Below are 17,533 nucleotides of genomic sequence, written 5' to 3' on the forward strand. Positions count from 1 at the left end.
AGCGGTATCCACAGGATGCTTTATCCTGCCCGTACAGACCCCTAGCCAACCAGAGATCCCTAGCTAACCAGAGCGGTATCCACAGGACGCTTTATCCTGCCCGTACAGACCCCTAGCCAACCAGAGATCCCTAGCTAACTAGAGCGGTATCCACAGGACGCTTTATCCTGCCCGTACAGACCCCTAGCCAACCAGAGATCCCTAGCTAACCAGAGCGGTATCCACAGGACGCTTTATCCTGCCCGTACAGACCCCTAGCCAACCAGAGATCCCTAGCTAACTAGAGCGGTATCCACAGGTCGCCTCGTCTATTCAGTCCCCTATCCTCTTAGGGCGGTATCCACGAGGTCTTCGTGACGTCACAAACTCTTACTCAACTAAATCTACTTTCTTAACTTATCTATTTTCTACTTACCCCACTGCGCAGCCTTCTTGAGCAATCCTCCGGGTCTCTTTTTAGAATAGTTTAGACAGATTCTTTGGATCGGAGAGGCCCTTGGACCGCCTGAGCGTTCCTGTGCCACCAGTGGTCCCCCGTTTTCAACAGGCCATTAGTCCAAATAAAGCGGAAAATCGCCTAACTTTTTGCGGGTGGCCACCCTTTACCTGTTGAACCGGGGAGCCCCTGACGGGCTTGGAAGCGCCTTTAGCTTGTCGTCCGTTATCGAACGGGCCTCTTTCCGATCCTGCCGACTACGCCAATTTTGTCGTGGTTACCGGTGTTCAAAATGAAGCAGATGACACGGAGAATTCTTCAAGAAGTTAAAAGCCTTTATTTGCAAACAACGGCTGGAACAATCAGGATGTCAACCATCTGACTGCCCACTTAGTACACCGGGCAGCCTATTTTTATAGGGTTATTCTAAACCTTATCTCCTTTGTATTACCTCATACCCACACTCCCTTTCTCCCACACTCCCTTTCTCCCACACTCCCTTTCTTCAGTCCTTCATTGCTTTGTAGTACCTGTTTGTCCCGCCACCATTAAATCCCATTTAGTAATATATCCTTATCTCAATGCTCACATCCCTTCATATTTCGCCTCCCTTATTTCCTGCTAGTTCATCCCTCACATCCATCCATCCCCCCAAGGCCTATGTTTTTCCTTATCTCTTCTCTTGCCACCATTAAATCCTACTCATTGATGAATGTCCGCATCCCTTCGGATTCTGCTACCCTTATCATCAAGGCTAAAGCAAAGGTACAAGCTGCAAAGGAGTGTTATACAAAGGAGTGTTACAGAGATGCGTCCCTTCGGATTCTCCCCATCCCTTCGGATTCTGCTACCCTTATCATCAAGGCTAAAGCAAAGGTACAAGCTGCAAAGGAGTGTTATACAAAGGAGTGTTATGTTACAGAGATGTGTCAAGGGTACGGAATGTCTAGAGCGCCTTAATTAGTTACAGAGGCGCCTAATGCCTAAGCAGTTACAAACCTTAAACAACAATGTATAAAATAATGCCGTAACAATGTCTAATGTATAAAATACTAGCAAATAATATCATGCATATAATAATATTCTCCCATATTGTCTATTGTCTAAAAGCTTGAAAGCACATTCCATCAGATTCAGGAGCAGCTTCTTCCTGCTGTGATCAGACTACTGAACAGACCTCACATAAACTAAGGGTGAAGTCCTGATCTCCCAACCTACCTCATTGTGGTTCTTGCCCTATATTTCTATCTGCTTTTTCTCTGTAGCAATAGCACAGTAACACTAATATTCGGCACCCTAGCATTTTTCTCTGCGCTACTGCTGTACTTGAGTAAGGCTTGATTGCACTCGCGTATGGTACGATTAGACTGGATAGCAGGCAAAGTTTTTCACTATCTCAGTGCACATAACGATAAAAAGCCTATACCAATAAATGTGAGTTTTGAAGAACCTCAACCTATTTTGTCTAAAACCATTGGGTCCAGATCATCAGGACTTGGTGACTTGACTGTCTGTAGACTTTCCAATACAGGTGATCCCTGCATGTTGTTTACAGAAATTTGCCTTAAATCGCTAATTGATATCCTAACATATAAGATGCAGAATAAATTTGCGGATATGTAATTTATGTGGGGTGTGCAGCAATTAAGTAAATAAACACAAAATGCAAAAGAAACAAATTTTGTCCTTTTTGAAAAAAAACCTCGTATCCTAACATATGCACAGATAATATGGCTGCATTTTTATTTAGTCCATAGGTTTATTTTTCTATCCAGCAATTTTGCTACTCCAGGGATTTTCCATATTCTTCACCTTTGAGATGTCTGAAACAGGGCCAGCAAGATTAAGTGCGAGTTGTAAACCTAAGTAACCCCCATTATTTGTTGTGAGTTGTATCAATACACTATCTTGCTATATTTGATATGTGTTTAAGTGTGCAGCGTCATATAAACTAAAGGCCTGAAGGCAAAAAGCATCTACAGTCACTGTGTCTCCAAATGCAGTTGCTGGCTTGTTAAGATACTACCTTGCCGGTTTCCAAACCAAATCTCCTTACTAACCAAAATGATCCTACAGCTGTGCTATTCTTTATTACTGTTGAGATAAAAAGATTCCATAGAATCGTATCTCCACTTTTAATGGGATCCAAAAAGAAAAGGTTTTGCATTAATGAAAATCGTCATATGGACAGTTGTTAAGGAATTAACCTCTCTAACATAGGTTTAGCCTGTACCTTGTCCCTTATGATAGTGATTGTTACAAGTTCTTCCAGACTGTTTGAAACTAGCCCATCAAATATCTGCAGTGATATTAGCAGTGTTGTCCACTATGAAGACTGATGCATTGATTTAACTTTGCTGTCATTTCCTTGTTTTTCCCGTTATTAATTTCAGCTGTCTCACTCTGTAGAGATTCCACGTTTCCTCAAACTACCCTCTTTCATTTTATCCATAGAAACCCCATCTGTCGGTTTTGATAATACTCATCTGCCAATTTTCTCTCATTATCAATTTTCTCCCTCTTTATTTGCCACCACACACTCTCTAATTTTTCATCTATTATGTTCATGGTTTATCTTTCTCTTGGGATCCCTCTTTTTCTTTGGACTAAATTTTAAATGGTTTCCACTGCTCTTCCATTAGCTTATATACCCAGTTTATTCCAGGCACCTGTCTTCATTTTACTGTAAATGCCAATATATTAAGGTATTGAAAATGCTTGCAGGATACTAAACTCTTGCACTGTAAATTACAAATGAATCCTTGACCCCACAGCCAACTTTATGGTCAAACCCAGCCTTGGGTATGATGAGCAAGAGAAAGTAAAGTTAAAATTGTGATGGGGATTGGGAGAAAGGAGAGTTGTGGGAGGTTGGAGCAAAAGGTCAGCAGTAGTTCATGAAATTAGAAACGGAACTAGTGCGTAGCAAAGGATGGCAAGGAAGAGTCGAGGAATGAATAGAAGATTGACTGGCCAGCAGCAGACCGTTGGGCTTAACTGTGTCTTTTATCTGGATTGCAAGATGTAATTGGTAATGCGCCACAGGAATTTGTGTGGAGATAAATTGTATACATAACGTGAATAAAGGCAACAAAGATATAGTTCTGAATTTGCTGATGGCACAAAGGTGGTATGAAAGTAAGCTGAAGAGGACATAATGTTCCAAAGGGATATAACTGGCTAATGGGGTGCTATTATTTGGAGGGGAACTAGATACAAAAGTGGGGAGATGATGCTACAGTTGTACAGGACATTGGTAAAGATTTGCTAGATTAATGTGGCACAATGGCTTGACTTTGGAGCAAAGGTGGAACAAGCTTGATTTGTTTGGAAGAGTGAGGGAGAACTTGATTGAAACCTACAAGATTGTGATGAGTCTTGATAGAGGGAGGGTAGAGAGGATGTTTCTTGTGGGAGAATCTAGAATTAGCAATTGCCCATTTAAGATTGAAGAGGCAAACATTTTCTCAGAGGGTTGAGAATCTTTGGAACTCCTTCCGGAGACGATGGAAACTAAATTTTTGAATATTTCTAGGACGGAGGTAGATAAATTCTTGATAAATGAGGTGGTGAAAGGTTACTGCAGGTAGATGTAGATATGAAGTTGATTTTGTAATTGAATCAATCATAATCTTATTAAGTGGTGATACAGGCTCAAAGAGACAAGAGGTTTATTCTGGCTGCTAATTCCAAAGTTGATATTTGGAGTTAACAAGGAACTTGTGGCAGCATAAGAGAGTGAGAGAGTGTTGGTGTACACTGGGAACACAAATAATACTATGGTCATCTATTTCAACAAGTATTTCAACTATGGTCAAAACACTTGTACTTTTTCTTCAACTACAGTTGTATTTTTACAGGGATTACCAGATCCAGATGTGGTAGCTTCAAGTGTACAACAGATGTGGGTGTTGACTGAAATGGTCCAGAACAATTCAACGTCCGCCCGTGTTGGACGCTTTGATGCAAGTATCATTATTATTTTGCTGCAACTTGTCAATAAGAAAATTAACCTAAAATATAGCAGAAAAAATGTGAATGAATGCATTTATGAGAAGATGGTCTCAATACTCATCTATTGTTTAAAATTAAACCTCTGACGGTCCATTGGCCTGATAAGAAGGATTCGTTTTCAATCAGATCACATGCTCAATCCCTAATTATGCTGAGTTAGACAATATTAATTAATTAATCAATCAATTAAACAGTCAGCATTCCAAAGTTATTGAGGAATAAAATCAGGTGTTCTCACTCCTACTTGGTATCCAATGTCTGATTGAACATCCTTGTTTGAAGTTGGCAGTCCACTGAAGTTGTTGATCCTTCCATTGGTGGGTAAAATAATACTTGTTGATTGAAATAAAGAAGACTCCAGGAATGTGATATGAATGGTTCTGCGGTCTCCTTGGATATCATGTTGAAATTAATTTGGGATATATGAATTTGAAAAGCAAAGATAGATGCTGTCTAGTCTCGTACAAAACATGGCCACGGATAAAATAACGCTGATTTAACATGCAGAAAACCAGTTCAGGAGAACAGAGATTGTTGAAAGAGACAGGTGAAATCCATTCAGAATATGAAGGAACGAGTATCACCCTACATTTCTTGTATTCTATCCGTAGGTGGATGGTTCCTACGATGTCAACATGCTATCCTACATCTGAGTATTTCAAGCATTGCTGTTCCCTCTGGGAGGATCAGAGCATTCAAAGTACCTTGTTTTGTGATTGCCTGCAACTTTACATGCAAAGTACTTAATGCTCCAACTGAAACATAAACTAGTTTTCTGCTTTATGTCAGAGTGGGACCGACTGAACTCATCATTGTATTAACTGCACTACATTGTTTTATATGTACAAAGTTAATAAGTGTAACATTCTGTTGTAAATGTATACTGTATAGATTGCGGCAATGTTTTGCATTTTTTTCCAGTTTTGTTGGACCTAGTTGCTTGAGCCAACACACTTGTTTTGCTAAATTATGAAAATAAACTTTAAAACATTGATTACTGAAATATTTGAGAATTTACAAACTAAAGAGTGAATGGTATGCATACAAACATTAGTTTTAACCTCCATCAAATAATTCAAAAAGTGGGAGGGAAGCAAGATTACAAAAATAAAATCTGGAGAATGACCAAAAGAATAAATTGAAAGAGAAACCTTAAAGTAGCACTACACCCAATCTTTGTATGTGACTGGAAAATTACTGCAACAAGAATTTCCACAACCCAAATTATAAAAATGTAATTCTGTATTTCACTGAAGTAATATTTAGTTGCTCCATTTTTGCAATGCAGAATATCAATAAAGTCAAGTCTAATGAGTTTCTCCACAGCACATTTCTAGTTGTTAATTGGTTGATCCTAATTTATTGTTTACTTTGATAGAAATGATGTGCTAAATTTATCACCTATATCTAGCTCTAGCAATGCTCTAATAATAGGAAAATTAGTCAAAGCATGTAATTGAAATAAGCACAGGAGAAATACCAGTTTCCATCTGCTACGGTTTGAGGCAAAAATTAAATACCCAAGTTGCCATGATATTGATTTTAAGAAAATACTAGAGGGACGGGGAAATAACCTTGAAGAGTTTTTGAGCATAACGAGAGATATGGAGGGAACGCTTTAAATTATTGATCAATTTGAATTTAAACTGTATGTTTGAAATTGAAGAGATTTCATTGGCACTTTTTCATACATTCATTGGATATGGGAATAGTTCCATGGCCATTGGACAGTTAATGTGAATCCTGTAGTTTCAGGGAGGTGAAACGACGAGGAACTAAAATGTTTACCTAAGCATAGCTGACATAAAAATTATGCAAAGCTATGAACTGATATAAACAGAAAATATAATCAATATGGATTTCAAAAGTTAGTCATTTTTTGACTAATTTTATTGCATTCTTTATATAAGTAGAAGAGGTAAACAAGAATAAAGGCCATTCCGAGTAATGAACTCGTCCAATTTTTTACGCACGTCAATTTTGTTTGTAAGTCAGAAAATACACAAACATCACTCTTGGTAATGGTACCTCCACCATATTGCAATGAATGGCATAAAAAATACAAGACTGATAAGAACGAACAGTTATTAAAAGTGGAGAAAGAGGGGAAGCTAGTTCTGCTGTTCGTAGGAACTAAAGTGTATACGTACTCTGGACTTTTGAATATGATAATATTATGAGCTCATTGAGGATGTCCTTGTTAATGTTCTTAAATTAGTAACGGTCTGTAATACTGTAGATGTAATTGAATGAGATTCAGGACTCGATATTTGGAACAAGGGGCATAAGAGATATTAAAATGGCTGTAAAAAATGGTACAGTTCAAGGTAGTTATTCAGAATGATAAAAGCTCAGAAGTTGTTCTTGCATAAATGCATTTTTCTACCACATATGTAAACAACTTGGCTCAGGCTTGAAGCAAAGTTTCAAAATATTTTAATGATACCAGATTTGAGGATAGAGTTGATCAACATTAAGGGTGGAGAAATGATGTGAAACCGGCATTAGTTTACATGTGAGGTGACATTTTTTGTTAGAATGAGCAAGAAGACTCTTCTTTGGAAAATGTATTTCTATGGGGAAGAGGAGCAAAGATTTTGGTATGAGGTGAGGTACAGATAAGGAAAAGTTAAAAATGGGTTCGAAGGCAAGAAAGATTAAATAACAAAGGATGATTGATAGCTAATAGCAGGCGGTAATAGGACAAGTAAATTAATTTGGATCTGGGTTAATAAATTCTTATAACTAACTGAGCAGGTTGAAATTCCACTAATTAAATGTTGAGAAGACCAAGGCTATGATTTTGAGTCACAATCTATGCCTCGGGCAGCCAGACTGCTTCCTCCACCTCCCGGCCTGAAACTACTTGCCCATAAAGAGAAAAGGGTCCTTGATTATGTTGGCTCCTTTTCTCAGGCAGCATGGTGTAGATTGAGCAAATGGTGGGGAGTGTGATTGACGAGGCTATATTCACAACTCTGCAATTTCTTGCGATCTTCGCAGAGCTATTTCCAAATTAGGCTGTGATGCAACCAGATAGTATACTTTCTATGACACATTGGCAAAATTCGGTAAGAGGTGGAGAAATGAGGAAATTCTGTACTTTTGCACTTCCACTTTTACACCATTGGTGCTGATTGGGGCATGTACTCCACCATGCTTCCTGAAATCGATAACAAGCTTCTTTGACTTGCTGATATGGAGGGAGAGGTTGTCCTGACACTACATTACTAAGTCTCCACTCTCAATCCTGGTGCAGATTCTTGACCCAAAACATCGGCCATCCCTCAGCCTCCACAGATGATGCTTGGCCCGCTGAGCTCCTCCACTATTTTGCACTGGAATCAGTTTAAGTAGAGCCAGCTAGCAGCAGGAGAGAGGGAAACATTGGGGGGGTTGTGTACAGGTCTCTGAGTACCAGTAACTCAGTAGGTGAGGCAGCATCTCTGGGAGCATGGATAGGTGAAGTTTCGGGTTGAGACCCTTCTTAAGATTCTCAGTCTGGAACAGGGCCTGGAATCCAGGTGGGTTGATGACCCCCCAGCCTGCTGATGGCCAGAGAGGTAAGGATTGGTGAAGTCATTGGTCATGGCCTGCGGGTGGCCGAAATGCAGGTAAGAGTTGGTGGTGGTAGCAGCAATCATGGCCTGCGGCTGAGGAAGTTGTGTGGGCCAGTGGTAGCGACAGTAGGTTTGACTTCGAAGCAGCCGGCATTGGCAGTCTGGCCTGGCGATGAAGGTTGGTAGGTCGGACTGGATGCAGCCGGGGGGGCAGTGCCAGCCGAGGGTGGCATTGGCAGCCTGGCCTGGAAATGGCCGGGGAGGTGCTGAGTTCGGTGGTGTCGGCAGCCCAGCCTGGCCATGAAGGTCGATGGGTCCATCTGCTATGACCAAAATCTGTTTTAAAGAGATCCGTAATACAAAGGTTTACTGTATTAGATAAAGGACAACCTGACATTCTACAGATGTCAAATTCCTTTAATTCATGAAGACATTGGCAGTGTTATGAATCAAGAAAAGATAGATTGTATATGTTTATGATTAAAAAAAAGACTCGAAAATACTCAAAACCGATTCATGCTAGCAGATTGTGCAGCATTTGTGGAAAGATGCTAAACTCTGGAATGTTAATCTATATAATCAAGTGTACAGGAGAGAACTTACTGACTGATTGCAGCATAGCTCTGGTACAGTAACAAAACGTCCAAGAATGAAGGAGGCTGCGGGAAGTGGTGGACATTACCCTGTCCATCACGGGTATTGTCCTCCCCACCATTGACGGGATCTATGGAAAGCGCTGTCTCAAAAAGGCAGCTAATATCATCAAAGACCACATAACTCTGGCCACCCTCTTGTCTTGCTGACACCCATCAGGAAAAAGTTACGGGAGTTTGAGAACCGTGATCTCCAGGTTCAAGAACAACTACCTCACAGCAACCATCAGGTTCTTGAACCGTAATGCACAACCCTAACCCAGCAACGACCTACTATGAAATGTATTTAGGCTGCACTACGTACTTCCAGTTGCTTTATTATGGTCCAGAGTTCGACTCTTTGCAGATGGTGCCATAATTTATAGGGAGATTAAAACACCAGAAGACAGGTTGTCCTTACAGAAGGATCTGGATGCTCTCTGTGAGTGGGGGGAAAACCTGGCAGATGTCATTCAATACAACCAAGTGTCATACCATCCATGTCTCACATAAGACTAAACCGTTCTTATTGGAATACAACATGGGTAGCCATACATTGCTTGCTGTCGACCATCACCCATATCTAGGAGTCGAATTAAGCAAAGATTTATGTTGGGAAAAGCATATTGGTCAAGAGTCTAACAAAGCAAGTAGAACTCTTGGCCTTCTTAAAAAAAAAAACACACACATGTAGTACATCCGTCAAAGAGAACGCCTACACGTCCATGGTCAGGCCCAAATTGAAGTATTGTGGAGCTATATGGGATCCTTTCAACAACAACAAGGTCACCCTGAAGAAAGTACAACGCCGAACAGCCCGCTTTGTATGTAATGACTACAAGCGCAAATCAAGTGTGAATAATATGCTGACTTCTCTCGGATGGGATACCGTAGAGCTCTGCAGAATCAGGCTAAGACATTGCAATTTACAAGGAGTTGCCATCAAATCTTCCGTCATCCCAAAGCACCAACTGCCATGAAACAAGACAAAATACCGGTTCCTACATCATCAACTCGCTAAATCTCAATAAACTTTGATACCAATATTCCCTTTACCCAAGGACGATAAGGGAATGGAATATGTTACCACCCAACACACGTGCTGCTCCCGGTGTTAAGTCATTTAAAAAGGGGATTGAGCAATTAGAACTCCTCAACTTGGTCAAAAAGGCTCACATCAAAATTTGATCACTATACTCACTCCGACCTGCGCGAGATAACCACTTATGAGGTGTTTGCGCAGTAATCAATCAGAACCAGAAGTTACTTAGTATAAGAAAATAACTGTAGATGCTGGTACAAATCGATTTATTCACAAAATGCTGGAGTAACTCAGCAGGTCAGGCAGCATCTCGGGAGAGAAGGAATGGGTGACGTTTCGGGTCGAGACCCTTCTTCAGATATACTAATACTTAGTATTACTGATAATTAATTGTATTATTGTGTATTTGTTATATTGTTGCATTAATGTGCGTGCAAAGCTGTAGTAAGTGAGAATGTCATCGTTTCCGATGAAGATGAAATTAAACACTGTTGACTTTTGAGTTACGTGGAAGGGTATGCGTCTGAAATGTTAACTCCTTTTCACTTTCCATAGATGCTGCCTAACCTGCTGAAGGTTTCCAGCATCTGTACTTTGTTTTAATTTTCATATTTGAATCGATGAACGTGTTGATAAATACCCGTGCATTGAGACGAGTTTCCAGTGCACCCAGTCTAATAATTGGGTCAATGATTTTACCGAGTCGTGCTTATCCGAAGTGCATTATTGGAACAGTAGTTTCACTGTTGGAGTGCCGTAAAGAATCCTGATGGGTACGACTACAATTCCCAGATGACTCGTCACCTGAGTGAACGCATGATCAATTGACGGGAGAGCAGGGAGGGGGAGAGGAGAGGAGAGGAGAGAGCGACAGTTACATCGTACTTGGGGGTCGGTGAACGGGGACATGCTGGGATTCAGAGCTCGGCTGGCGTGTGCGGTCCGCCTGTATCGCAGCTACAGCCATGGCGGAACGGTAAGGAGTGACTACGCGACTGAAGTTTCCGGGAGGGGAGTCATGGCAGGGTTGCGCGGTGATGGAAAAATATTATTGTCACTTGACACTATTGTCCGATTAGGAGGCATAATTGCACTCCCTGGGGCGGGATAGCCTGATTGGGGTTGGTATTCGTTGGTTGGCAGGGCATCTCAGTTGAGGAAGAATTGCATTCACTGGTCGGAGAAATGTATGCACTCTGGAGTAATACCAGATTTTTTGACGTGCATTCTCATTTAGATGGTTAACTTTATCTTGTAAGGATTGGCAATATATTGAGAACTTGGGACCTGATTTTTTTTAGATTGGGGCCCATGCATTGTAAAGCCTGGCATGTTTTCAAGCGAAAGTTAGATTTAGCTCTTAGGGCTAAGGGAATCAAGGAATATAGGGAAAAAGTCGGAACGGGTTACTGATTTTAGATGAACAACCATGATAATATTGAATGGCGGTGCTGGCTCGAAGAGCTGAATAGTCTACTCCTGCACCTATTTTCTATGTTTCTCTGATAGAGTAGACAATAGGTGCAGGAGGAGGCCATTCGGCCCTTCGAGCCAGCACCGCCATTCAATGTGATCATTCTCAATCAGTACCCCGTTCCTGCCTTCTCCCCGTACCCCCTAACTCCGCTATCCTTAAGAGCTCTATCCAGCTCTCTCTTGAATGCATTCAGAGAATTGGCCTCCACTGCCTTCTGAGGCAGAGAATTCCGCAGATTCACAACTCTCTGACTGAAAAAGTTTTTAATAGTCCATGGAAACCGGCCCATTGGTTCAACTTGTCCACATTGATCAAAATGTATATCTGAACTGGTCCCACTTGTGTGCACCTGGCCCATGTCCCTCAAAGCCTTTCTCAGCCATGTACCTGCCCAAGTGTCCTTTAAATGTCATAATGTTCCTGCCTCCAGCACTTCCTCTGGCAGTTTGTTTCAAATACCTTCCGCTCACTGTGAAGTTTCCCCTCGTGCCCCTATCAGATCTTTTCCCCTCTCACCTTAAATCTACGCCCTCTAGTTTTAGATTTGCCAAGCGGTAGAGCTGCTGCCTTACAGCACCAGGGACCTGGGGTTGTTCCTGACTGTACGGAGTTTGTACGCTCTCCCTGTGACTATGTGGGTTTCCTCCCACATCCCAAAGACGTGTAGATTTGTCGGTTAATTGGCTTCTATAAAAATTGCCCCTGGTGTATAGCAATAATGTACTGGTGATCATTGGTCGGCGTGGACTCGGCGGGCCGGAGGGCCTGTTTTCACACTGTATCTCTACAACTAAAACTACCAAGGAGGAAAGACTAGGCGATTTATATTATCTACACCCCTCCTGATTTTATAAATGTCAATTAGGACACCCCTCAGCCTCCGAGGCTCCAGGGAAATAGAATTATATTGTATATATTAAGGTGATCCAAGATTCGGGCTTTTCATTTTATAATATATCTCCAGTTGTTGAAGATAACCATCTTTGATGCAGAGCTATATTTGAAAACGATTACTAAATCATGTGGAAGATAGTATGTTTAAATAAGGGAGAAAACATTGCTTTCTTAAGATGACAAGGATTTGCAAATGTTGATTTATAAAAGTAAACTGTGCTAGAGTACCTCAATGGGTCAGTAGGTCTGGAATACATGGATAGGGGACATTTTGGTTGGGAGCCTTCTTCAGGCTGTTAGTATGGGTTGGAGGGACGGGGATGGGGGAGAAAAAAGCTGGAAGAGAGGTGGGGTGGGATAGAGTCTGGGAAGTGATAGGTCGATGCAGGTGAGGGGAGATTTTGATTGGCAGATGGCTGGACAAAGGCCAGAGCTGGAAAGATAAAAGTATAAAAAGAAAAGGATGAAAGAAGCATGAAATATGAAGCCAGAGGAAGGTAAAAAGGTAAAGAGGGAAGGGGAAAGGGAGAAATGGATGTACATCAAGGTGGGGCACATGGAAGAGAGGGGGGAAAAGTGGGGGTTTATAGGTTAGTTACCTAAAATTGGAGCATTCAATGTTCATACCATTAGTTTATGCTACCCAAGCAGAAAACGAGGTCATGTTCGCTTGCATGTGGCCGCACTTTGGCAATGGAAGAGGCCCAAGGCAGAAAGTTCAGCGTGGAAATAGAAAGGGGAGTTAAAATGGTTTGCAACTGGGAGATCCAGCAGGCCTTGGCAGATTGACCACAACTGTTTGGAGAAACGTACACCTAGTCTACACTTGATCTTGCTGATGTAAAGGAGGCCACATCAGGAGCACCAACTGCAATAAATGAGCTCGAAGCACGTGAACCTCTGACTCTCCTGGAAAGGCTACTGGGGTCCAGAATGGATCTGAAGGAGGAGATATCGGGACAGGTGCTGCATCTCCTGTGGATGCAGGGGAAAGTACCAGGGAAGGGGGTGGCTAGGATGGGAAGGGATGAATGCACCAAGGAAATGCGGAAGGAGTGGTTCTGCAGAAAATGATGGGGATGGGAAGATGTAACGTGGTAAGATCACATTGAAGGTGGCAGAAATGTTGGAGAATGATGTGTTGGATGCCAAAGCTGATGGGGTGAAAAATAAGGTCCAGGGGAACTTTATCCTTGTTCTGTCTGTGGGGGAGGGGAAGCAAGAGCAGAACTACAGGAAGTAGATGAAATATTGGTGAGGGATCCATCTACGAAAGTATCAGGGGGGGGGGGGACCACGTAGACTAAAGAGAACATGTCAGATACTCAGTAGAAAGATTCATCTTGCGAGCTGATGCGGCGGAGACGGAAAAATTGACAGTACAGATGTTGTCTAGGAGGCAGGGTTAGAGAAAGTATAGTTCAGAAAACAGTGAAAGTTGGTGGGTTTCTAGTAGACTTCAGTCGATCGTCTGTCCCCTGTGATGGCGACAGAGAGATCATGAAAGAGTAGAGAGGTCGTAGATATTCCAAGTGAATTTAATGGCCGGGTGAAGTTAAGGTAAAGTTAATTAAATCAACGGGTTCTGCACAGGTGCCAGAGGCAGCCCCAATGCAGTTGTCAATGTAGGATGTAGTTGGGGGATGAGGCCAGTGTACATTTGAAACCAGGACTGTTCAACATAACCAACAAAAAGGCAGGCATTGCTGGGGCCTATATGAGTGCCCATGACTGCACCTTTAACTTGGAGAAGGAGAGAGAAGTCTAGAGAAGTTGTTGAGGGCAAAGACATTCCACCAGGTGGAGGAGAGTATTAGCAGAGGGAACTGATTGAATCTCCATTCTCCGAAAGAACTGGAGGGCTTTGAGATCTTACTGGGGAGTAACGGGACTAGATGTCCATGGTAGAGATGAGGCAATGGGGGCCTAGGAACTGAAAGTTATTGAAGAGTTGAAGGGCATGTGAAGTGTCTCAGATACAGGACAGAAGGGACTGGATGGGGATACGGATTGGGGGGCGGGGTAGTAAGATAGAATTAAGGATTTGGAGATGAGTTCCGTGTGGCAGGAACATGCAGACAAAAATGGGTCTGCCTGGGCAGTCCTATTTGTGGATTTTGGAAAGGAGATAGAAGTGGGCAGTACAGGGCTGGGGAACTAGTAAGGTTAGAGGTTGTGGAGAAGAGATTGCCAGAGGTGATAAGATGGTCTGGGAGATTGCAGCCTGGTGTGCATTTGTGGGGTCATGGGCAAGGAGTAGGTATGAGGAGGTGTCTGAGAATTGGCGTCTGACCTCAGCACGGTAGTCAGCCTGCATTGTTAGCATATTCTCAGTGAAACAAACATGGAGTGGTAGAAATTGTTCAAGATAAATGTAATCTACTTGACCTTTGTTCTTATTTATTATGCCAGAAGACATCGATTATTGTCCAGCCTGGTTAATTTCAATGTTTTACATTGTTCATGTAAAATAGTAAAGATTCGATTTTATGATGCTGGATAATTTCATAGACATAGACATAGAAAATAGGTGCAGGAGTAGGCCATTCGGCCCTTCAAGCCAGCACCGCCATTCAATATGATCATGGCTGATCATCCAAAACCAGTGCCCTGTTCCAGCTTCTTCCCCATATCCCTTGATTCCCTCAGCCCCAAGAGCTAAATCTAACTCTCTCTTGAAAGCATCCAGTGAATTGGCCTCCACTGCTTTCTGTGGCAGAGAATTCCAGATTCACAAGTCTGGGTGAAAAAGTTTTTCCTCATCTCAGTCCTAAATGGCCTACCCCTTATTCTTAAAACTATATGGCCACAGTTTGATTAATGTAAACATAATTAAAAACATTGTAGCTGCCTAAACAAAAGTCTACATACAATTTTGCAGTAATTCGATGCCGAAATAGTACTACAACTCTTTCAGTGAGATTGTGGGTGGCTCTTAAAAGAGCCTTTGGGTTTTCGGTTTGTCAGCACTGAGGATCTTTACTTGGAACTGGTGTACTTGGTCACCGCCTTTGTCCCTTGGTCACCGCCTTTGTCCCAGCTCCCCGGGCAGCAGCAGGCGCACGGCGGTCTGGATCTCCCGGGAGCTGATGGTCGACCACTTGTTATAATGAGCCAGGCGAGAGGTCTTGCCCGCGATGCACTCGAAAATATCGTTGACGAACGAGTTCATGATGCTCATGGCCTTGGAGGAGATGCCGGTGTCGGGGTGAACCTGCTTCATCACTTTGTAGATGTAGATGGCGTAACTCTCCTTCCTCGACCTCTTGCGCTTCTTGCCCGCCTTTCCAGCGACTTTGGACACGGCTTTCTTGGCGCCCTTCTTGGCCGCTTTCGGTGGCTCAGGCATTTTGTCTCTCGGCCTCAGACACAGAAATGTCTGTGATTTCCTATCAGAATAATTCTTCATCTTTCGCATGTAAACAACAGTCAAAAGTGGCAATTGGTACTTCAGAGTACCTTAGTTGATGCTTTGCTGCAAATGTTGCCAGTTCTGTAGAACTACCCAGGGTAAAAGACGAGGACGTAAAGCAGCTCCCACCCCATCAAAATAATATACCAATACCTGTATAAAAAGTCAATATTCCAGTACCTGTATAAAATGCCTTTACTTGATCCACCACACCACAAAACATCCATGTCAAACGTCCATGCAGAGTCAGTGCATTGTATTAGAATGCACTGCCATTCTCCTATTATTCCCAAATTCAGATCAATGGATTTTCAGTCATTTTTGTTCATCAACATCTGCCAGTGATTCTGCAAATCCATTTTTTCCCCCAATCCCATGACATTTTGTTGAGCCAAACATGCTGTATCCTTATGTTGTATTTTATGATGTCCAATTAATGCATCCAGGACTTTTTTTGAATGGTATCTAGTCAGTGATTGGCACTGGAGCTTTGTCCAAATTGACCCATCTTGAACATAGCACAGGAACAGGGTCTTCGGTCCACAAAATCTGTACCGAACATGATGCCAATTTAAGTTAATCTTCTTTGCCTCCACATTCTTCCTAATGGGGCGACCAGAACTGCACACACTACTATAAACACTGCCTAACCAAAGACCCACAAAGTTGTGGCATAACTTCCTGACTCTTATAATTAATGCTCCAACCGATGAAGGCAAACGTACCCTAATATACCTTCTTTACCACTTAGAATGCTGTGAAAATATTTCACATTTGCACTTGGGGTCTCTATGGTGCGGATTTGTTCTGGACCTCTCCTTGGACCTACCATAACAAACTCCTTTGCTGTGAATGGTAGCCCTGTTTAGTATGCAGATCCATGGATCTATATTCTTAATGTCAGTAATCCACTAAACATTGAATGATTTTACTTTAGGACCTCACCAGATTGGGCATATTGGTATAGTGGTTTTATTGCTGCACTAGGAACAAGGTGAATTAATTGATTGCCATCATTACAATTTGAGAATTTGAATATTGATTTTTTAAAGATGTGGAACTGAATTGGTCTCAGTAAAAGCTTCCATTAAGTCACTGAGTACACAATTCAGTAATATTCAGTAATATTCTGCAATAAAGGAAATCTGCATCCTTTGGTTGTTTTGAATAATGACTGCTTCGTAATCTAAATAAGCCAAAGCCTGTTCCAAACCTGTTCTACTGTTTAATTGGATCATGATTGTTCTATCGCATGTCACTCCCAACGTATTTAGTCATTCCCAATCTGACCTTTCTGTCCTGGGCCTCCTCCATTGTCAGAGTGAGGCCCAGCGCAAATTGGAGGAACAGCACCTCATATTTCGCTTGGGTAGTTTACACCCCAGCGGTATGAACATTGACTTCTTTAACTTCAAATAGCCCTTGCCTTCCCTCTCTATCCCCTCCCCCTTCCCAGTTCTCCCACCAGTCTTACTGTCTCCGATTACATTCTATCTTTATCCTGCCCACTCCCCTGACATCAGTCTGAACAAGGGAAGTTAGGGATGGAATAAAACTTTAAAAAAAGATGTATAACATAGCAAAGAGTAGGGGGAAACCAGAGGATTGGGAAACTTTCAAAAGACAACAGAAGATAACAAAAAGGGCAATACGGGCTGAAAAGATGAAGTACGGGGGTCAGCTGGCCAAGAATATAAAGAAGGATAGTAAAAGCTTTTTTAGGTATGTTAAGAGAAAAAGATTAGTAAGACAAATGTGGGTCCCTTGAAGGCAGAAACGGGTGAAATTATTATGGGGAACAAGGAAATGGCAGAAGAGTTGAACAGGTACTTCGGATCTGTCTTCACTAAGGAAGACACAAACAATCTCCCGGAAATACTAGGGGACAGAGGATCCAGCGGGAGGGAGGTACTGAAGCAAATCTACATTAGTCAAGAAAGGGTGTAAGGTAAACTGTTGGGACTGAAGGCAGATAAATCCCCAGAGCCTGATGGTCTGCATCCTAGAGTACTCGAGGAGGTGGCCCTAGAAATCGTGGTGGTCATGCATTGGTGGTCATTTTCCAA

At 42.2% G+C, this 17,533-nt stretch overlaps 2 protein-coding genes across 7 annotated transcripts in view; both read left to right on the forward strand.

The window, feature by feature from the left end:
* The window catches only part of nicn1 (nicolin 1), a 29,244-nt gene extending 22,546 nt beyond the window's left edge, over positions 1–6,698 (forward strand). The window contains exons 6-7 of one of the 4 annotated variants that reach the window (XM_078414376.1): positions 4,297–4,401; positions 5,062–6,698. In XM_078414376.1, the coding sequence (XP_078270502.1) occupies positions 4,297–4,401; positions 5,062–5,103 (147 nt within the window). In that variant the 3' untranslated portion in view covers positions 5,104–6,698. The remainder of the gene's footprint in view (positions 1–4,296; positions 4,402–5,061) is intronic. The other 3 variants (XM_078414374.1, XM_078414377.1, XM_078414375.1) reach the window with 3 other exon arrangements.
* Positions 6,699–10,526: 3,828 nt separating this feature from the next.
* Positions 10,527–17,533, forward strand: part of amt (aminomethyltransferase) — a 32,802-nt gene continuing 25,795 nt past the window's right edge. For all 3 annotated transcript variants that reach the window (XM_078414378.1, XM_078414380.1, XM_078414379.1), the window contains exon 1: positions 10,527–10,660. In XM_078414378.1, the coding sequence (XP_078270504.1) occupies positions 10,592–10,660 (69 nt within the window). In that variant the 5' untranslated portion in view covers positions 10,527–10,591. The remainder of the gene's footprint in view (positions 10,661–17,533) is intronic.

This window comes from Rhinoraja longicauda, chromosome 17 (assembly GCF_053455715.1).
Source record: "Rhinoraja longicauda isolate Sanriku21f chromosome 17, sRhiLon1.1, whole genome shotgun sequence".
Lineage (NCBI taxonomy): Eukaryota > Metazoa > Chordata > Chondrichthyes > Rajiformes > Arhynchobatidae > Rhinoraja > Rhinoraja longicauda.